A 23,312-nucleotide genomic window follows, 5' to 3' on the forward strand; every position below is an offset into this window, starting at 1 on the left:
ACCTAAATCTAATAGAACACCTCTGGGACATTATGTTTTGGTCAATCCAATGCCACCAGGTTGTACCTCAGACTGTCCAGGAGCTCAGTGATGCCCTGGTCCAGATCTCGGAGAAGATCCCCCACAACACCATCTGTCATCTTATTAGAAGCATGCACCGATGTTGTCAGGCATGTATACAAGAACACAGAGGCCATACAAAGTGCTGCGTACAATTTTGAGTTGCTGCAATTAAAATTTGGCAAAATGGACTAGCCTGCCACATAATTTTTTCACTCTGATTTTTGGGGCGTCTTTGAATTCAGGGCTCTGTAGGTTGATCATTTTCATTTCCATCAAACGATGTGGCATCCTTTCGTTCCTAACACATTACCCAGTCTATATCAGTATAGATATCTAGGAGGATTTCTTTTTCTCATTGAGATCTGATGTGTTTTCAAAGTGTTCCTTTAATTTTTTTTTAAAAGTTTAGGTCCATAAATATTTGGACAGAAGCAACTTTTTTCTAATTTTGGTTCTGTACATTACCACAATAAAATTTAAATGAAACAACTCAGATGCAGTTGAAGTTCAGACTTTCAGTTTTAATTCAGTGGGTTGAACAAAAACATTGCATAAAAATGTCAGGCAACTAAAGCATTTTTTTAACACAGTCCCTTCATTTCAGGTGCTCAAAAGTAATTGGACAATTGACTCAAAGGCTATTTCATGGGCAGGTGTGGGCAGGTCTGTCGTTATGTCATTATCAATTAAGCAGATAAAAAGCCTGGAGTTGATTTGAGGTGTGGTGCTTGCATGTGGAAGATTTTGCTGTGAACAAACAACATGCCGTCAAAGGAGCTCTCTATGCAGGTGAAAGAAGCCATTCTTAAGCTGCGAAAACAGAAAAAACCCATCCCACAATATTACGAGTGGCAAAATCTACAGTTTGGTACATCCTGAGAAAGAAATCAAACACTGGTGAACTCAGCAAAGCAAAAAGACCTGGACGTCCACGGAAAACAACAGTGGTGGATGATCGCAGAATCATTTCCATGGTGAAGAGAAACCCCTTCACAACACCCAACCAAGTGAAGAACACTCTCCAGGGGGTAGGTGTATCGATATCCAAGTCTGCAATAAAGAGAAGACTGCATGAAAGTAAACACAGTTCTGGAAAAACATTCCTTGGACAGATGAAACCAAGATCAACCTCTACCAGAATGATGGCAAGTAAAAAGTATGGAGAAGGCGTGGAGCAGCTCATTATCCAAAGCATACCACATCATCTGTAAAACATGGTGGAGGCAGTGTGATGGCTTGGTTGTGCATAGCTGCCAGTGGCACTGGGACACTAGTGTTTATTGATGATGTGACACAGGACAGAAGCAGCCGAATGAAATCTGAGGTGTTCAGAGGCATACTGTGTGCTCAAATCCAGCTAAATGCAGTCAAATTGATTGAGTGGCATTTCATGATACAGATGGACAATGGCCCAAAACATACAGCCAAAGCAATCCAGGAGTTTATTAAAGTAAAGAAGTGAAAATTCTTGAATGGCCAAGTCAGTCACTTGATCTTAACCCAATTGAACATGCATTTCACTTGTTGAAGACTAAACTTCAGACAGAAAGACCCACAAACAAACAGCAACTGAAAGCCGCTGCAGTAAAGGCCTGGCAGAGCATTAAAAAGGAGGAAACCCAGCATCTGGTGATGTCCATGAGTTCAAGACTTCAGGCTGTCATTGCCAGCAAAGGGTTTTCAACCAAGTATTAGAAATAAACATTTTATTTCCAGTTATTTAATTTGTCCAATTACTTTTGAGCCCCTGAAATAAAGGGATTGTGTTAAAAAATACTTTAGTTCACTCATATTTTTATGCAATCTTTTTGTTCAATCCACTAAATTAAAGCTGAAAGTCTGCACTTCAACTGCATCTGAGTTGTTTCACTTAAAATTCATTGTGGTAATGTACAGAACCAAAATTAGAAAAAAGTTGTCTCTGTCCAAATATTTATGGACCTAACTGCGCATTGTAGTATAATCATTTGTACATACAGTACTTATCCAGGCCAAAGAGAAGCCTTTGAAATAGTACAATCATCATTCGGTTCTTCTGTGGGGAATGCTGATGAATGTACTTACAATTTGGTTGAGCGCAAGGCAGCGTTCATCTTGCAGATGGCTTCTGGCTTCTAAATGGTTCCTCTCCATTAAAAATGCTCACAGATTTTGCATGAGCTTTTTATGAAACTTGCCAGGTATGGTTAACTACATCTGAGCTATTTTATTTATGGACTGTGCTCTTTTAAGATCCAAATAGCACTTTTTTTCCTATTTGTGCACAGTGCACCTGCTCTAGTCACTCATGGCTTCTGCATGAAAGTAATAGGTTAGACCTGAGGTGATGGGTCAAGCCTGCTTTTTCCAACCAATATCCCTGCCAGAAAGAACTGTCTTTACATCAGTTGCATGTATACTATCAGGATCACAAATCACAATTATTAAATAGATATTTTTCATTTCGTGTTACATGTAAAAACCTCTGTCATCACACTAAACTCCTCATATTTATGTACTTTTGAAAAATCTTGGTTAGGGCACTTTATCTTCTAGTCTGAATTTGACTCTTTTTCCAAGTTTTTTGAACTCCAGGTTTTTCTTTTGGTTTTTGTCTTTTCCCGGCTTTTGTAAATTTCATCCTTTTGGTGAAATATAGCCCCTTGTGCATCCTTTACATTGAATTGTCAGCTGAATGTTCACAGAGGGCTCAGCCTCATTTATGGATTGTCCACACAGGTGGAAAATGGAACAATTTAGAAGTTTCTAATAAAATGCCTCACTCTAAGACCCAATCTAAACCAAACAACTGAAAATGTACATGTGACATGTTAACAGTGTTTTCAATCACTAAACAAACAGTTGTTTTAGAATGTGATTTACAAGGTCTGATCACTCAGGACCTACCTGCTACACACTCTACAGAGGTATTTCAGATTCAACATTTGGCAACAGAAAGAAATGCAATAGTAATTTTCAAGAAAGGCAAAGTTAACTAATTGTGAAATGTTAGACTCCAGACTAGTGTTAGAATCATTACTAACACTTTACAAGTCATTTTGCTAAGTTCCATCATTGGCATTCATTTCAGTCTAGAATGTTTTGAAATTCTTTAAATATTTAGTGTTTTAACATGCCTTTGGCACCATTTTCTTAACATACTGTATTAATGTGCATTGCAATAAAGAAATAAAAATACTGTTGGAAGTAGACCCTTTAGCTACAGGGCTCCAAAACAATGGAAAGTTCTGCATGCTAGTGCAGAGATTGCTTTCTACTGTAATTCAGTATACCATAAGCTTGTCACAGTAAGAGGCTGCTCATATTACAAATGCATTTTATTTTGTCTTAACATAAAAGATTGGAAATCACTGTTTTTTGCTAAGTTTTTTCTGTTTTATTTCTTTTCTCTATAACTTTGCTGTGCCACCTAACACAACTGATATTGTAAAATAAGAGATCTGAGTTATTGGAAAACCTAGGAATTAATGGTTATTTTGCTGCAATTCATGTGTAGAAAAAAACAATAAAGAAAACGTGAAATGTTTGATTGAGAAAAGAGTTTAGAAGATGTGTCTTAAAGGCGGATTTGTTCTTCTTAACCAAGTCTGTTTCTTCCCTGAATAATAAATCTAGAACAATTGAGACTTAAAGGTGAATGTTACTTTTCATTATTTTTTTTTTGTTTATTTTCAACTTATTTTAATTATAATGATTTTGGGTATTTCTCCAGCTTCATCAAAAACAACAAAGTCCTCCTCCAGATATTCTAATTTTGTGTGTGCGGTGATGGTTTTCTTATTTCTTCTAGTTATCAGCTTGATCATAATAGGTAAGATATTCTTTTGCTTCACATGTTGCCACATAAAACACAATAGAAAGTCCTCTGTTGTGTGTCATTTTTAATTACCTTTTTCTGTCCTCTGTTTAACCAAACATTCAGTTATCTCATTTCTCATATTTTGGGAATAGTCACTACACCTATAAATTGTAATCCTTTTTTTATCATTTTTAATAACAACATATAACTTATTAAGTTACTGTTGACAGACTCTAACTGATGGTAAACCTTAGTTAGTCATTATATGCTTGCCCTGCTCTTCATGATTTTTCTGTATTTGATCTGTAAATTATGTTTAATAAAAATAGTAAATTAAGAAATATAAATGTTTACCACTTCATATAATTTATTTCATGTAGATTTTGGAATAATCAAATGTATTTTCATAACACTTCTCTTTTTTGTTTCAAAAGTTTTTACATGTTTCAAGTTGCCCAGTAATCTAAAACTATGTAAAGGCATTTGAAAATAAAGAATCATCATTCCTAACCATATTTGGAATACATTATGCAAGCAAGACTGTGTGGAAACAGTGACTTGTACATCAAGGCTCTTGGTATAAAATTTCAATGTGACCAGTTTTGACTTAAAGAGTAACTGCTCTTATATTGCATTAAATAAAAAAATGTTAAAAATGGTGTTGAGAAAAATAATTGTAGAGATGAGACTTTTCGAGTGCATGTAAGTGTTTAGTTGGAGCTCTTGAAATTTTGTAAAAATGTTTAAACCTTTTTGAAAGATCTCCTTAGTGCAAAGAAGTGAATTAAGATTGTTGCTTATATTTATTTGAATTGAACTGACCTGTTGTTTCAAAACAATGTTGATATGTATCCAAGGTCATGATGTAACTTGACCGCCCACTACTGTAGGTATTTACTCATTTTTATTTAAGCAAAATATATAATCTTCAAAAACTCACTAAATAAAATCATCTTCATTATTTACTGATGTTCTAGGATCAGAAATGAACATCAGTAAGGGATTTACCTTCAGCATTTAAAATTATTTTTGTTGAAGGTTAGTGACTGTAAGAGAGGCATTGTTCTTTAAGGACCCAACATATGTAATAAGGAAATTGGGGCAGATTTGGATGTTAACAACTTTAGTGTAAACTGAATATTGAATTAACTTAGCTTGTTTAGATCATTTAAGAATGTTTGATTCAGCCATAAGTGCTTTAACCACTCCCTAACGTTAATGACTGGTCAAGTAAAGAAGCAATTCCAATTTTACTATATAGTGAGTAGTTTACAATAAGAAATGGTTCCATATGCTCTGTACCGACTTCAACGTGATGGGCTAAAAACTGGCAGTATCATTTACGAAATTGAGTGGGAGTATTCAGATTATTTCAAAGAACTTGGTGAGCAACTAATTTTATTTATGTGATTAACTTTTTGACTTGTTTTGGTTTCCTGAATTCAATTCTTGCTTTTAGTCTTCATTTACAGTATAAGTAGTACTCAACTTCATGGCACCCGACTTTCTAGCTACATTCTTTTTGACTCAGATTTCTGCTTGATGTTTTCGGCTCTGTTTAAAACAGTACATTTTTTTACTTACTGGCTTTAACCTTACCTTGCTTTAATCACTTTATTTCCTTTATTTTAATTTTAAAGCTCTGTGACTGTTTTTTCCTGTGCAGTCAGTACAACACTGATATTAGCAATAGCATTAGGATTCATCATGTATATGTATGATTTTTTTTTTGTTTAGTTGTTTTGCATAGGGTGCACAAAAACACACCTGAAGCAAGTCTACATGGCATCTGCAATACTAGTAACACAACTGATGAGTTAACCAGTGATCACAGAAATGAGCTTCAGTGTAACAAACTCTTGGAAATGTATTTCTACATGGAGCATCTGAAAAATAGCTGTATTAGCAAAGGAGGAAATGCAGGTAAGGAAATGTTTCATTAAGACAGAAATATTTAACAGTTACAAGAAGAAAGATGTATTCAAGCATGTTTTATTTATGTTGATTCTGAACCTGAAAGTATGCCACACCGCATGTAGTAAATCTTCAGTTTGGAGTAGTTTTAACTTTCATGCAGAAAACAATTTTCATACAAGCAAGGCTTATATTATGATTGCTGAATGTGAAACTACTATCATTACATGTAAATCTACTATCTGCTTCAAGTTATTATCATTTTTGATCTGTTTTTTCTTCTGTTACTCATAATTAATAAAATTTCCACATATATTTGAGGTTAGAATGTTGGTGTTACTTTCTGTTGATCAAATGTATTAATTTATAAATTTATTTAAACCAACCATGCCATTCATTTTGAGCATTTATTAGCTTATTTCATTTCAAGAATTTCGAGGTCTGTGTCTCTGATGTGGATTCGAACAACTGTAGAGTACCATAAGGACCAGTCCTGTCTACTTTTCTCTTCATCCTGTATATACTTTTGACTAGAGGTATAAGACCAGGGGCCTCATGTATTAACGGTGCGTATGCACAAAAATGTTGCATAAGAACATTTTCACGTTCAAATCGCGATGTATAAAACCTAAACTTGGCGTAAAGGCATGCACATTTCCACGATAGCTCATAACCTGGCGTATGCAAGTTCTGTGCTCGGTTTTGCAGACTGGCGGCACCCAGCGTCAAAGCACTGCTACTATTCCTTTGTGGTTTTCCTTCCTTTTTTAGATCCACATCCATGACGTGGCTTTATAAATACACTGAAATTAACCTCATGTTGTTTATTAGTTTAATGCATCTGATTGTAATTAATCTGTAACAATATAATGGTCCACAGAATGGTCAAACTATTCCAAATACAATAACTGCTTTAGCGTTGTTACTCTCACTGCACCTTCTTCTTCTTTCAGCTGCTCCCGTTAGGGGTTGCCACATCGGATCATCTTTTTACATATTAGTCTTACTGCACCACTCAGAGTACTTATGTCACTGTATCTGAGTGTGAATCACATCTGTACTGCAGCTGATCGGAAAGAGAATTATCGGTATACAGCATCAAGCATACGCTGCCTCATCCATGCTGTCTATTGAACTGTTGTCATATGGCAAACACTTCACAGCCTTTCCCTACAGTTCAGAAAGTTTCATCCCAAGGACTCTAAACGTACTCAATCAGTCCATCAAGTGCTCCTACTAGGACTGTTTGTACTTACAAGTACAATTACCTCACTGTAAACTTGCGATACAGTTATTATATTGCACAACCTGAGCCACTTTATAAAGGGCGTATTTACATATGATGACGAAATCATTTTTAAGATGAAATGCAGCAAAATATGTTTATTATATTATACAGATAAAACTTTAACTTTCATTTAAATCTATATTGTTAATAATTAAACATGTGAGGATATGGTGCCGCAGCGCCAGCGAGCCGCTGGCACTCCGTTCACGGATTGTTCCTGCCTCGCGCTTTATTCTTGCTGGTGCTAACGCAACACTGGAAGGATAGATGGATAGAATAATTAAACACATACTACAAAGACATTTCAATGTTCCTTAAAAGTTTTGAAGAATCAGCGTTCTAAGCTTAGAGATGGCTTAACGTCTATTACAGAGCTGATTGTATGGTGATTGGGTATTTGGAGAAAGAAAAGTAAGGACAGGAATTGGAGGTTATTACGTTTGAAAGACACAGAACTGCTGCAATAAAGTATTTCATCGAGGGTCGAAGCATCTTGCGTGAGACATGAACAATAACTGCGCCACCGTGTTCCCATGTTTCATAACATGCTTTAACTCCTATCACCATGAAAATATCACATATACATCTCAGTATTTCAATTATTCAGAGAGCTGTAATATCATGGATGTAATGGATTCTGTGTCCTGTTGGAGGAAGAGAAAGCCCAGAAGCACGTAGTGATTCACACACATAGAGCACATAGAAGATCAAATACAAAACAAAACATTTAACATGGTACTTTAGTTACAATGGGATTTGAGAAACTAGTAAATGAAGTTTATGATGTTCTACTTTAATGACAAAATAAACTACGTGATTAAAGTGAAAATTTCGAGATTAAAGTTGACATTTCGTGCTTTTTCCCACTGTGTGCCTATTTTTTTTTTCTCTGTACCCTAATAAGCTTTCATATGACACTCAGACGGTGGTCTACGACTCGCCTTTTCATGGTGACTTTGATATCTGACAGCTTCTTTTTTTTATTTTGCGCACTATGTGACTTTGTGAACTTGAGCTTTTGAGTTTCTCCGACATGCTATGTATCTCGATCAACTTCCTTTTCTTGTTTATACCACTGTTTAAACCAACAAATAGTACGTTTTTCTTTGTCTCTACTTGGTATTTGCTGAAATTCTATTTTCCCTCGTGCTTTTGTCATTGCAAAAGAAAACTGAGCTTAAGGGCTATTTATATTGATTTGCATATTCTAGGGGGAGTTGAGGTGGGGTAGCAGGCGCGTGCACGTGCGTTAATTTTCACGCTGACCGGGATTTATGTAGCGGAAGAACGTGGAAGCTGGCGTTTGCACAGATTTATGCATCTGGATTTTTCTGTGTGTAAGCACATTTCGGCTTTTGTGCTTACGTTATGTTATAGTGCGAATTCTATGCACGGCATTATGCATGAGGCCCCAGGTCATGTCATTTGCAAAAATTCTTTGATGATTCTGCACTAATGAAGTGTACTGACAATGAGGCTGAGACAGAGTTTAGTAATCAGGTGGAGATATTTGTTTCTTGGTGCAGAAGAAATGTTTGCATCTAAACATCAGCAAAACCAAGGAACTGGTTAATGACATTCCATAGACCCCATCACCATTTAGTGATGTGGATCCATATCAATGACAAGCTGGACTGGTCTTGTAACACAGAGGAACTATACAAGAAAGAGCAGAGCAAACTTTATTTCTTGAGAGACTATGCTCCTTTCATGAGGATAGTGACATTCTTTACAAATCTGTGATGGCCAGTGGGTGTGCTGGGCCAGTAATATCACTTCAAGAGAGGTCAACTGAATAAAAAAGTTAATTAAAAAAGCAGGCTCAGCTATGAAACATTCTGGACCCCCTGGAGGTAGCAGTAAAGTGCCATATGAACAATGCTGCACATCCTCTTGCTGGCACACTAACATTGAGTACTGTCAGCCAACAAATTATTCAACAGAAGCAAGTGAAGAAACATTACTGTGGCCCCTTTATACCAACAGCAGTATACCTGAATAATGCCTCAATGTGACTGTAAATACCATCTCAGAATTATTTATTTCTTTTTAGTTATTTTAATTAATATTTATTTAGTAGCTGAATTGACAGGCTTTGCCCGGGAAATTTAATCAAATAATGGGCATCACTTCTATGTCTGTCGGTTAAACAGGTATCACAAGTACTATGTAACTAATAAAGTGCTGTATACAGTATTTATATTTTTTTTAACCTCAGGATAATATTATTAAGAGACAGTGTGTTGCAGTGGTTGAAGCTTTGGACCTAAGACTTTAAACCCTGAGGTTGTGGTTAAATCCTGCTACTGACACTGTGTGACCATGAGCATGTCAGTTCTGTTGCTCCAACTGGAAAACAAAAGAAATGTAACCTATTGTCTCTCAAGTGTTTTAAGTCACCTTTGATAAATGTATCATTCAAGTAATAATAATATTAGGTCACTGGAGCTGGAGCTCGTTGCCAGGTAAGGTCCTTGCTAGGGTCATCCTCAATAGGATCCGTGATCACTTGCTCACCTACCAGCGACCGGAACAGTCTGGTTTTACGCCTAAGAAGTCTACCATCGACCACATCCTGGCACTGAGGGTTCTCATGGAGCGCAAATGTGAGTTTCTTTGCAGCCTTTGTCGATTTTCACAAAGCGTTTGATCAAGCTGCCCTGTGGGTCATCCTGAGGGTTCGAGGGATCCTAAACACTGATACTGTGAGTGCTGTGCAGAGTGGAGGCAGAACCTCTGTGTTTTACCCAATTGATTCTGGGGTTCATCAGGGGTGTTTTCTTGCACCTACTCTGTTCAATGCTTGTATGGATTGGGTGTTGGGCAAGGTTGTGGGGTCCAGCTGCTGTGGGGCATCTGTTGGTGAAGAAAGATTCACGGATCTTGACTTTGCTGATGATGCTGTGATTTTCACGGTGTCAATGGAGGCTCTGATCGGGGTGCTAGAGTGACTGAGTGAGGAGCCTGAGTGTCTGGGCTTGCAAGTGTCCTGGATAAAAACCAAGATCCAGGCCTTTAATGCCTTCTTGGGCACCGCCATCAGCAGTGTGTCTGTCTGTGGAGAGAGTGTCGACCTTGTCGAGAGGTTTACATACCTTGGCAGTGACATTCATGTCTCTAGTGACTCTTCCTTTGAAGTCAGTAGACGGATTAGGAGAGTATGGGGGGTCATGAGGTCACTGGAAAGGGGTGTGTGGCACTCCCAGTATCTATGCAAAAGGACGATGGTCCAAGTCTTTAGAGTCCTGGTGCTTCCAGTATTGATATGGTTACGAGACAGGGACACTATCCAGTGACCTGAGATGAAGACTTGACTCCTTTGGTACTGTCTCTTTCTGGAAAATCCTTGGGTACTGTTGGTTTGACTTTGTGTTGAGTGAGCGGTTGCTCATGGAGTCCCAAATGAGACACATTACCTGCATTGTGAGGGAGCATCAGTTACGGTACTACCTGAGTCGCTGGACCTGGCCAGGCCCACATAACACCTGGCTGTGGCAGATAGAGGGTCAATTTCCACAGGGTGGGACTGGACCTTGTGTCTGCCTGGGGAGTTGCCAACCAGGATCCCGAGTTGTTTCGTCGTGTAGTGGGTGTGGCGACACAATGTACCAGAGCATGCTCCCCAACCTGACTTGACTTGGTGCTACTCGCAACACTCCATGGGTCAAACCTCTCTCCTCCACTCATTGTTTATGTGTTGGTGGTTTGCAGCGCTCGATATCCATACAAAATTCCCCTCTTGCGTGTTGTTTATATGTTGATGATTCAAAGTGCTTTATTAACTCACATCATTTGTTTGAGAGTGCTTCATGATGCTCAGCTATTCAAAGGAATCTACTCACTTGTCATTAGTGTGAAAGATTACTTTGTAGCTCTTGATACTTCATGCCAGGGGGCATTTAGTATTGCAGGTAGTCAACAGCAAAAACCTTGCTTGCTGACCACTGTGCTTTGTAACTTTCACTGAGTTTGACAAACTTCCTTTTTCCATTTCATAATGTGATGACCTCTGCTTTTTCCTGTCCAGGACACCAGCCCATCTTCAATTGTGCACCTTATTGTTTACTAGCAGTCATTCATTTGAACATGCTCTTAGCGTAGCACAAAGCTAAAAACTGCAAAAAATCTTGACTCTCTGTTAGCATCAAAGCCTAATATTAGTACTGCCTCAGTACTACAGTGGATTTTACAAATGTCTACCAACAAAAAAAAAAACAAAAGTTACTAATCACATTTACTCACTCAAAACCACCATCCTGTCTTCTTATCAAATTCTGAAAATCAGCATCTCCATCTACTATAGAAAAAAAAATCTTTTTTTTATTTTATTTTAAGAAGTTCTTAACAATGATCATTGATTAGTATTGCATACTTAATAACGATATACACGGGGACAACAGTGTTGACTTTTTCAAAAATGCAAGGCTATGCATTGTTAAAAAAAATGTAGTGTAATCAGTGTATTGTCACATGTGACACACCACCAGTCTACTCAAACAATCAATAATGCTGTACAACATTTTCCCCATTTCCAACTGTGCTTATTTCACCAAGGAAGAGTTGCCAGGTCCTAAAAAATGTACAGCCCATGGAAAACTGGGGATGGTATCATGTGTGATGGATAATGTACATACTGTCGAAGACTGGAGGAGATAGGTTTGAAAAATAAACCAAAATAACGCATTATTTAAAATAAAATAGCCCAAAAGACCACAACTTGCGAAAGCGTTTTTTTTTAAACTGAGGATGCCAATCAAAAAAAGTCTAATTGGGTGGAAAAACCATGATCAGCAGCACTACACTAAGGGGACCCCCACCCCAATCCCGGACCCCCGCCCACCCCAATCCCGGACTTTAAATGCTGTCTGTGGGTTGTCAAGGAACTTAAAAAGGTAAAACCTGATACTAATGTCACAAAGGTTGGGAAACACTGCTCAAAGGTAAATTATTTACTCCAGCAAGACAATTAAATTGTTTTCTCAGAGTGATTGAGGAAAAAAAACGCACCAATTTCTACCTTTAACGAGATTCAGCATTTGTCTATGCTACCATTTAAATTTTGTGACAGCTAATAAAATGGTCTGGAGCAGCTCACTGGCTGATGGGAATTGCAGTGCCCTCTTCAGCATTTGCACAAGTTTACAGATAAGATGAAGGGTGTGTGTGTGTGTGGTGGGGGATGTTAATATATATTAAATACCTTTTGTAATGAATTAATTGTGCAAAATTGACTACGCTCACAGAAACAATGCCTGGCAAGTACTTACTAAATGTGTCATTTTTTGACACGTGTCAAACTTCTTTCACTTTGCTTCTGCTGACAGTTTCATTTGCATAACACAGCATGCCCAGTTTCTCCCTGAGATCATTGTCAGTGCTGTGGCAAGACAGAGGATGTGGTGCTTTAGAAAGTTTAGAATGTCTCCTTTGCTAGACCATTATTAATGACAAACATCAAAAACTAAAAAAAAAACAAACAAAAACATATGTCCCCTAATTTTCATTTTTCTTCAATGTCACCAAATTTCAGTATAATCTATTAGGGCTGTCACACACGTGTGCATGGGAGGCAGCTGAAAGGCTTAGAAAATACTGATTATACATCTGCCCGGGGGGGCGGGGTACGCTGACACTCTTTCTGAGTTCTCTGCAGGTCTTACCCGGGAAATCCCCCCAGGAGCCGCCATTTCCAGGATGAGGTCACTTCCGGTTCCAGCCCCAAGGATGATGTCACTTCCAGTTCTGGCCCAGAGGACGACATCACTTCCGCCCTCTGTACTATAAAGCCCACTGCCTTTGCTCTGGCAGGCAGTTCTGTTTTGGACTCTGTTGTATAAACTTGATTTACAATGTCTCAAATACTTTTGCAGCCAGGAAACCGCATTAAACGAGTGGCTGCCCCAAACCTTTCCACGCCTCTCATCTCTACTTATTACAGGGCATTTTTGAGATTTTGGGATATTTAGTTTTTCAAATGTAGGGGATGTTTTACCTCTAAATATTAATATATTTAAATGTCCTTTCTTTGTGGATACCTACTGTCCTAAATTTACCATCCTGCAAAATATCAGCTTATTAGCTTAACAAGAAATTGTGTTCTCATTGATAAGTAGGTGAATAAGTGAGCAAACTTCTATAACTATATCTGTCTACCAATCAATCTATTTAGGTATCTAATAATTCTGGAATATAAATCAATGATTACATGCTGTTAATAGCAATTTTAGCTTGAAAATGACGTTTCAGTAGGACTGCATCTCAGAGAAACCAGAACAGGAAGAAATGTTTCTGAGGAAAAAAAAAAAAATTTATATGGGACAGCATGGATGCACAGTAGTTAAAACTTTATATCTCCAGGACACTGGATTTAAATGACAGACTAGTGTGTAGAGTTTGCACATTCTTACCATGTGTCTTATGGATTATTTTTCTGAGGATTCCCTTTTTCTTCCCATATCCCAGAGGTGAGCAGTTTTAGTTAACTGGCTATGCTAAGTAAACTTTGTACAAAGATAGATAAATAGATAGATAGATAGATAGATAGATAGATAGATAGATAGATAGATAGATAGATAGATAGATAGATAGATAGATAGATAGATAGATAGATAGATAGATAGATAGATACTTTATTAATCCCAAGGGGAAATTCACATAACAAGGAACGGGTATTCAACATACCATGTCAGGTGCTTCAACATACCAACCAATCGGATACCAGGATAGGCACCAGACTCCACACCTAAAACAGAATAAATAGATTTGATGATGGATAGCTAGTTTCAAAGTGAAAAGATAATTGTATTTTTTTCTCTTAATTGCTTATCATTTATTGCATAAATGGCTTTTTATTGAATGGATGGATAACCTAATTTTTTTCTATTACTGGTATCTTTTATAGGCATGGACTGCCTTTTATGTCCTGTTGGGTGGCTGGAACATTTGAATAAATGCTATTATATTTCTAAAGAAAATAAAACCTGGGATGACAGCAAAAATTTTTGCCACTTGTTTGAAGCCCACCTTGTTATAATTGAGAACAGTGGTGAACTGGTAAGATAAAAATACAATGTATAGCATTATTAATAATAAGCTATTAATATGACTGAATTCAGTTCATTTGAAGAAATTGTTTTTTAAGTAACATTTTACAGAAGTGTATTAGAGCCACAGTGAAGAAAACACTGTGATTAAAGACTAAATGTGATCACAAGCAGGCTCCTCATGTGACGCGTCTGTTGCCTGCTGATTAATACAGGGAACATTTAACTGTCCGCTGACCTGGCCGTGTGCTCACTTTCTGTCTTTGCACTTTCTGTATACAGGCCAATATTATCGCCCCTGCTTGCATGCTGCTTGTGTTTGAGTGACAGCTCCCATTTGAATAAATGCTTTGAGAATGTTCTTGTCTTTACAACAATAAAGCTATTTTTTTGGGAACCTGGACTCTTCTCCTCTTATATTGTGCAATTGTGTTACCCACACATCACAAGTTGTACCAGAACTGGGATCTTGCACGTTGGATCCCCAACAATCACACAAAATTCCTCTTCCACTGGAGCCAGCTCAGGCCCCTGCAGGTGCTCCTGCTCTTATCCATTCTAGAGATGTGCTGTGAAGATGGTTCCTTCGGACGACCCAGAGTGTTTCTTATTCTGTTCTAAATGCACAGCCATGTTGATGTGCAGAGACATGGGAGGCTATCTTGGCCCCTTTTTTGACTGGGGAGAGTGGCTTGGCTATGGTCTGCTGCTCTCAGGCCAAGTTCTTGGAAAGGGGTACCTTTAAAGTCTTAATTGGCTTAGCCAGGAGTGAGGTCCCAGTCCTGTTGGACTCTTGTAGTGATCATTTTGGTCTCTGGTAGTCATCTCTGCATCATCTGATGCGACATGTTCCAGCAGATACCCTGCACAAACACAGAACATGTAAACATTCACTGTGTTCATGGGGATGTTAAGGAGTATGAGACATTATTACTCCCACTGAATTATAAGAGAAGGAATTTTAAACTTTGGACTGCCATATTGGACTCTTCATCCTGGCCTTTCTTAGTTGGAAAGAGGAATACCGTATTCCTGCATGTCTTGACCTCCTGCAAAGCACCTCTTTCTTTAGTAGAAAGAGAGGGGCTCACCGCTGCCAAGGTCGGCCAGGAAGTCAGATTGGAGATTGAACCTGGTCAGTAAGGACACCTGAGCCTCTGAGCAGGCATTTGCACCTTCAGCCTCTCCAGACGAGGCTGCTTCTTCGGGCTCTGGCTAGGGAGTTAGAGGCTGACATCCATACAGGGTCAGGAACTGTTGAGTCAGGCTCTGGAAACACAAAGGATGACGCACAGTCCGAGTTTACTCATTTGCAGCTTAGATTTTGTATTTAAAACAAGTACATGTTGCTGATGATCATTACTATGTGTATCGGGAGGGTTACTTTCATAACTCTGCACTTTTTAATTAAGAATGGCTTCTTATATTGGGTGATTTCTGATAACGTTAGGGGCAGACTGATTGAGCAGTTGCTGGAGCCAAGTGGTGGGGGTTATCTCAGTGAGGAAAAGATGAGATATTGCATTTTGAAATGTTTTTATTGGCTGTATATTGGTAGAGATGTGGAGCAGTTTTTTAACCCTCAAGTTGTTTCCGCTCATAGATCCACTAGGGCTCCCCTTTCACAGATGTCTATTTTGGACATCCCTTTTGAGACAGTTGGGTTAGACATTGTTGGTCCATTTCCTAACAATAAGAATGGTTATCAGTATATATTCATACTGGTTGATTATGCAATGTGATATCCCAAAGTGGCCTCTTTGCAAAAGGCCTTAGGCCCAGACTAATGCTAAGGCCCTGTCAGAGGTGTTTACTCGTATTGGCATTCCATGTGAGATTTTAACTGTCCAGTGTACACCCTTTATTTCTTGCATTGTGAAACAGCTATGTGACAGCCTTGCAATTAAACAATTGCGGACCACTATTTATCATCCTCAGACAACTGGTCTGACTGAATGATTTAATAAGACTTTAAAGCAGATGATTTGCAGGTGGCTCATGACAACCGAACCTCCTGGGACACGGTGTTGCCCTTTCTCCTGTTTGGGAATCTCCTCAAACATCTACCGGCTTCAGTCCATTTGAATTATTATTTGGCAGGTGGCCACGAGGGGTGTTTGACATTTTTTGTGAAGAATGAATGGGGGTTCACACTGACACTTACTGTACATGGCAAAATTTGTCGACCAGGTCACTTCACTCAAAGATCATATTTCTAAACTGTCATCCATCACTGTGGACCATCAGCAACATGAACAGGAGACCCAAGAAACACAATTATGATCGAAAAAACATACTGTGAATTCAAAAAGGGTGATTGGGTTCTGGTTTTCAATCCTCCTGACCCTCATACATTTCTGGCAAAATGGCTAGATACTGTAATAGTGGAGGAAGGCACAAGTCCTTTGAACTATAAAGTTAAAATTCCTGGCTGGTACAAGACCGTGCAAATGCTACATGTTAATCTTTTGAAGGAGTGAAAAAGTTAAAGAGTCAACAGTCTAGTTGCTCTGATTCCAAAACCAGGTGGCTCTGTTCAGTTTTGTATAGATTTTTGACACTTGAATAATATTTCCATACTTAATGTAAAACTGATGCTGCATATTGATGACTTACTGGAGAGGCTTGGGCAAGTTTTGAACTATTCCACCCTGGATCTCACAAAAGGGTACTGGCAGGTGCTACTGGAGGAATCCAGCTGTGAGAGGACCGCATTTGGCACCCTGAACGAGTTGTACAAATTCACCAGACTTCCTATTAGTATATATAGTGTACCACTGACTTTACAGCAGGTAGATCACATTCTGTGACACCTTTCCATGCATGTTGTAGTGTATCTTGTTGACATAGTCACTTTCAGTAATGATTGGTGGTTGCATCACGATTGCCAATGGGCAGTGCTTGACAGTTGACAGCAAACCCTAAGAAGTGCAAATTTTGGATGTCAGAAGTGCATTTTTTGGGGTACACTATGGTTTGATTAAACCTCAGTTGGAAGAGCTCGGTAAGGTGCTTGTGTATCCATGTCTGGAAACACAGAAGCAGGTTTGTGTTTTCTGAATTTCCAGTTCAATCTGAATTTTGCACATACTCCCCCCCTCTCACTGACCTGACGAAGGGTAGAATGAAATGCAACATTGTCTGGAATGATGATTGTAAATGGTCTTTCTCTGTCTTGAAGTCCGCTTTATCTTCATTCTACAGACAAATATGAGTATGTTTGATTTGGGGGTTGTAATTTCTGAGTTTAGATGGGCAAGAACATCCCATCACATTTCTGAGCAGGAAGTTGCTTCCCAGGGAGTGTAACTACTTGACCATCAAGAAAGAATATTTGGCTCTCAAGTGGGTGGTGGAGTCTCTCCGCTACTACTTCTGGTGTAGGTGGTTTACCCTGGTGATTGATTATGCCCCACTCCAGTGGCTCTACAGGCAGAAGGTTACGAATCCCAACTCACTAAGTGGATTGTTAGCTTGTAGCCATTTGATTTTGAGGTTTTCCATAATCCAGTGCAGCAATCATCAACGCTGACTTACTTTTGTGTATGGCCAAGTCTGGCTTAGGCTGTCACTTCGTTCACACCAATACGAACAAAGTTGTGCTTTGTTAGAGTTTTGTGACCCCAATAAACCCCAACTGCGCTGTGCACTGACACTCTGTTAACACAGCAAGGGACTGGTTGTCTGCTTTCAGTGCAACTACAGGTTCACAGGTTTGCATCTGTCACCCATACCAAACACATCATACTGTCTCCTGATATGTCTGAATATATGTTTCTGCAGGATTTTCTTCAAAGTAAAATGATACCTAAAGAATACACTTACTGGATTGGGCTGTGGAAACCAAATACTTTTGATGGCTGGACATGGCTTGATGGCACACCACTAGACATTAAAAGGTAAGAATGCACTTCTGTTACAGTTTGCACAACAGGACTGACGCCAGGCTGGCAAATGAAATGAGCAAAGCTTAACATTTTGTACTTGGGCAGTGTCACATGCTCCTTCTATCTGCTGTAACATACAAATGAGTATCTTGGTTGTTGGCTGTGACTTATTCGAAAGTGAAAGTGTAGCACAACACAAAGAATAATCAAAGGGTTGTTGTTAAATGTTGGCTTTTTCATAATTTCCGCACTATAAACTGTCCATCTTTAACTAACAGGAAGACTAAGTATTACAATATTTATGGTTACAACCCTACAAGGAGTTACCGCAATTCTGGAATCCAATTGGACTGAAAAAGAACAAATTCCCAACAGACGAGCAGAGACATTGATAGGATTGCTAGTAATAACAATTCTTTCTGCAAATGCACCTGGGCAATAACAAGTACTTTTGCTTACACTAAATATATTTTTATATATATATATATATATATATATATATATATATATATATATATATATATATATATATATATATATATATATATATATATATATATATATATATATATATATATATATATACTAGCAGAATACCAAGGCCAGCGAGAAGTAGTGTGTTAAAGAAGGTATGAAAAGAAAAGGAAAAATTTTAAAAATAATGTAACATGATTGTCAAAGTAATTGTTTTGTGTATTTGGCAGCGCCACAAAGTTTTTTCGTCTAGCTGCATCAGAAAATGTACCACGACGTCTGACACGCCTCCTTTTTACTGTTTTCTCACAGCTTGGATTGCTGCTGTCATATATACACACACACACACACACACACACACACATACATACATATATACAGTATATACATATATATACACATAACGTTTTAAGAAGTACAGGTACATTGAGCACTACTGGAGTGGTTGCGGGTAAACTACATTTTAAAGACTGTGTAACACAACAGGTAAGTAACTAACAGCAGCTAAAATTGTATATGGATCATCTCTTGGTAGTAGATCCCTTTAGAAAGGCGCTATAAAAATTACATTTTCTATGTGAACGTTCAAATTTGTGCCTCTGGTAATGTGCCTTACCGGCATTTAAAGAAAATTAGTTTTGTGTCCTCTGCAGTGTTAAGAGAGAAAGGCTTTGGTTTGGGATAAAAGGAAAAAAGGTGTAAAGAAAGGAAAGTTGCCTTTTTCTTTTATATAGTATAGAGAGATGTGTTCGCTGACATTATGATCGCCTTTTGGGGACAGTCGCAGTGGGTCTTGTGTAGACTGGTGAGACGTCCCGCCATTAATCGGCTGTGATGGCACTGTGAGTCCTCCACTCGTGTGCGTGTCTTCATAATCCGAGGTGAGGACCTCATAATCGTATACGTGCAAAGAAAGTGTGAATCGCCTTAATATTATTTTGCCGTGGTGTAGAAAAGGGGTCCCGTGTTTGCACTTGTCTGGGCTATAGCGCAGGGGGAGGATGAAAAAATTAAAAGTGCTCACTTTGACTTAAGGCAGAAGCGCAGTCAGCGTCTCAAAGGCCGGCACAGCTATGCACGTGCACTGGCTGCTTGACTTTTGCTGGGCAGGAGACCACAGTTTTGCAGACACGCTCATGATATCAAAAGTCTCAGCGCTCTTTGGAGGTCATTCATATATTATATATATATATATATATCAAAATACCCACCTCAGCGGAGAAGTAGTGTGTTAAAGAAGTAATGAAAAAGAAAAGGAAACATTTTAATAATAACGTAACATGATTGACATTGTCATGAGTGTTGCTGTCATATATATGCCTGCCTAAATAAGTCACCCTCGCTTTGCTCTTACTTTATTTACCGTTCATTTAATCATGGCTATGGCGGAAAAATTATAAAATGGAAGGAGGATGGCTTTACCAAAACAATTATTGATGGCGAATCGATTATTCATAAAGCTTGAATTGGTGATGTTTTTCTGTGTTAACCTCATATTTTTCAGACTTCTTCTCAAACTAAGGTGGTGCGAGGGTAAAATGAATCGGGATGCGCTGATCAATGTAATCGTGTACCAGGAAATCATGCATTGACAAAAGCTCCCCTTTGCTTGTAATGCAAAGTGTGATTAAATGCATTAATTTTTAACGCGTTATGGAGCACATGCATCAAGCTTCTCAGCTGTGCTTGTGCTAAGAAAAGGAAAGATTTTAAAAATAACGTAACACGATTGTCAATGTAACCTTTTGTAAGTAGTGCTTGGAGGATTCAGTGTGGAGAAACTCTAGAGACAGCGTGTGTATTAACTTGTGGATTTTTCTGTGAGTATTTGGTGGCAGTCTGACGGTTGCTTGAAGACGGCGTTAGCCGTGGAGCTCAGCTCAGAGCGAAATGAGGTGAATGGGAGGGGAGATGATGACGTGACTCCCCCACCCACCTTAACTGTCAATCCCCACAAACACAGTCTCTCGAATTTGCATAAGCACACCCCTTCACCTACAATTTTAACTTAGTTACAAAGTGATCAAAACTCTCATTTATATCCTGCGTCCTTTCATTAAACTTGTATCCCGCATTACCTGTGGGCATGTGAAACGCCAGCGGTAGCCTGTCTATGAACTTAATTTAAAGTTTAGGTTTACACCTTGCTTTCTTTCCGAGGTAGCAGCACTCATGAATATGGTAGTATATGTCACTCGCTTGCTTCTTATTGTTTCGCTGCCTTCTCAATTATATAATGCATGTTTTCTTAAGTGCTTTTGGAGGTCTTCCTGGTTTTCTACGCACTGCGTTGACAGTCAGTTCACGTTATTACGTGGGAGGCGTGATGATGTCACACGAAACTCCGCCCCCCCCGTCATTCCAGCTCAACTCCATTACAGTTAATAAGGAAAAATACCTTCCAGTTATGACCATTAGGCGTAGAATTTCGAAATGAAACCTGCCCAACTTTTGTAAGTAAGCTGTAAGGAATGAGCCTGCCAAATTTCAGCCTTCTACCTACACGGGAAGTTGGAGAATTAGTGATGAGTCAGTGAGTGAGTGAGTGAGTGAGTGAGTGAGTGAGTGAGGGCTTTGCCTTTTATTAGTATAGATATATATATATATATATATATAGTGACAGATAGGGGGTGCTGTTGTCCCCTTGAACCCTCAGATCAGACGCCAGACACCAGATAAAAGTCCAATAATTATTTTTATTAGAACAATAATGTGCACAAAGCACCCTCCACTCCACGATACTCATACAATAAACAATAATTACTACAATAAACAATCCTTCTACTCCCAGATGCATTGCCACCCTTCCTCCCGACTCAGCTCAACCCTGGGATCTCCCACAGTCCCTTTTATAGTCCTTGAACTGGAAGTGTTTCTCTCTCTGTCCATGTGACTGGTAACACTTCCGGGTCAGATAAAAACTCCTCTTCTTCAACCCAGAAGCACGTCATTTCCTCTGTCCATGTGACTAGGACACACTTCCGGGTTGTAGGGAAAACCATCATTGTTCCTCTCTGCAGCGCCTTCTAACAGCCCCCGTGGTATCTAGCAGGGCTGTGGATAAAAACTCCATTGTTCATAATTCCCTGCTGGCATTTGGGGCACCTCCATGCTGCAGGGAGGGCTCCACATGGTGGCCTGGGTGTATTGGCCGGGATGACTGGCTAGCCATATACAGTGGAACCTCGGTTCACGAATGTCTCAGTACATGTACAACTCGGTTTACAACCAAAAAGTTTGTCAAACTTTTGCCTTGGTTCACACCACACACTCGGTATACGAATAAGCCAGTTTCCCTTTCGGTCTGCACATATTTAGCAAGCGGTTCCTAGCACTATAGAGCAAACTATTGCAGTGTTAGTTTTCTCTGTTGTTCAAGGTTTTCTCAGTGTTATTCAATGTTTTTACATTTAGTTTACTATTATGCTGTGCATTCTATGGTATAATCTATACTAATAAAAGGCAAAGCCCTCACTGACTCACTCACTGACTCATCACTAATTCTCCAACTTCCCGTGTGGCAGGCTCATTCCTTACAGCTTCCTTACAAAAGTTGGGTAGGTTTCATTTTGAAATTCTACACGTAATGGTCATAACTGGAAGCTATTTTTCTCCATATACTGTAATGGAGTTGAGCTCGATGGCTGTGGGGGGCGGAATTTCGTGTGACATCATCACGCCTTCCACATAATCACATGAACTGACTGTCAACGCAGTACGTAGAAAACAAGGAAGAGCTCCAAAAAGCACTGAAGAAAACATACATTATATAATTGAGAAGGCAGTGAACCAATAAGAAGTGAGCAAGTGACATATACAACCATATTCATGAGTGTAGCTACTTCGGAAACAAAGCACGGTGTAAACCTAAAGTTTAAATTAAGTTCATAGACAGGCTGCCACTGGTGTTTGTCATGCCCACGGCTAATGCGGGATAGAAGTTTAAATGAGAGGACGCAGGATATAAACGAGAGTTTTGATCACTTTGTAACTAAGTTAAAATTGCAGGTGAAGGGCTGTGCTTATGCAAATTCCGAGAGACTGTGTTTGTGGGGGATTGACAGTTAAGGCGGGTGGGGAGTCATGTCATCATCTCCCCTCCCATTCACCTCATTTCGCTTTGAGCTGAGCTCCGCAGCTAACGCAGTCTTGCGGAACCAACTTTGTGACGCTGCCACCAAATACTCACAGAAAAATCCACAAGTTAATACACACGCTGTCTCTAGAGTTTCTACACACTCTGAATCCTCCAGGCACTACTTACAAAAGGTTACATTGACAATTGTGTTACGTTATTTTTAAAATGTTTCCTTTTCTTAGCACAAGCATAGCTGAGAAGCTTCGATGCATGTGCTCCATAACGGGTTAAAAAATAACGCATTTAATGGCACTTTGCATTCCAAGCAAAGGGGAACTTCTGTCAGTGCATGATTTCCTGGTACACCGATTACATTGAGGCACACATCAGAGCTACAAAAATGTGACAGTCAGAAGAAAGAGCGTTGCTACGACTGATTGGAGGAAAATTTCATTTCAAAAGATTACCCGACAGAAGCCTTGATAAAAGCATGGTTTTGTGCACATATATATATATATGTATATATATGTGGATGTATATGTTGTCAGGGATGCCGGGGCAACGACTCAGCCGGGGCGCCTTGAGGGTCCGGAGGAGGGTCTATGCGCACCCTGGATCACGTGGGGCCGCCATCCTGGTTGCTTTGGGGGCCACGGGCACAGACAATGCCAATCATGTTACGTTATTATTAAAATGTTTCCTTTTCTTTTTCATTACTTCTTTAAGACACTACTTCTCCGCTGCAAAGCGCGGGTATTTTGCTATA

At 39.1% G+C, this 23,312-nt stretch overlaps 2 protein-coding genes across 4 annotated transcripts in view; both read left to right on the forward strand.

Annotated features, from left to right (window-relative positions):
* The window catches only part of LOC120535666 (killer cell lectin-like receptor subfamily B member 1B allele B), a 185,807-nt gene that overhangs the window by 104,360 nt on the left and 58,135 nt on the right, over positions 1 to 23,312 (forward strand). The window lies entirely within an intron of this gene.
* The window catches only part of LOC120535667 (natural killer cells antigen CD94-like), a 71,257-nt gene that overhangs the window by 20,884 nt on the left and 27,061 nt on the right, over positions 1 to 23,312 (forward strand). For both annotated transcript variants that reach the window (XM_039763632.1, XM_039763633.1), the window contains exons 2-5: positions 3,776 to 3,874; positions 5,600 to 5,785; positions 13,966 to 14,117; positions 17,891 to 18,006. In XM_039763632.1, the coding sequence (XP_039619566.1) occupies positions 3,776 to 3,874; positions 5,600 to 5,785; positions 13,966 to 14,117; positions 17,891 to 18,006 (553 nt within the window). The remainder of the gene's footprint in view (positions 1 to 3,775; positions 3,875 to 5,599; positions 5,786 to 13,965; positions 14,118 to 17,890; positions 18,007 to 23,312) is intronic.

Source organism: Polypterus senegalus, chromosome 9, assembly GCF_016835505.1.
Source record: "Polypterus senegalus isolate Bchr_013 chromosome 9, ASM1683550v1, whole genome shotgun sequence".
In the NCBI taxonomy this organism is placed as follows: domain Eukaryota; kingdom Metazoa; phylum Chordata; class Cladistia; order Polypteriformes; family Polypteridae; genus Polypterus; species Polypterus senegalus.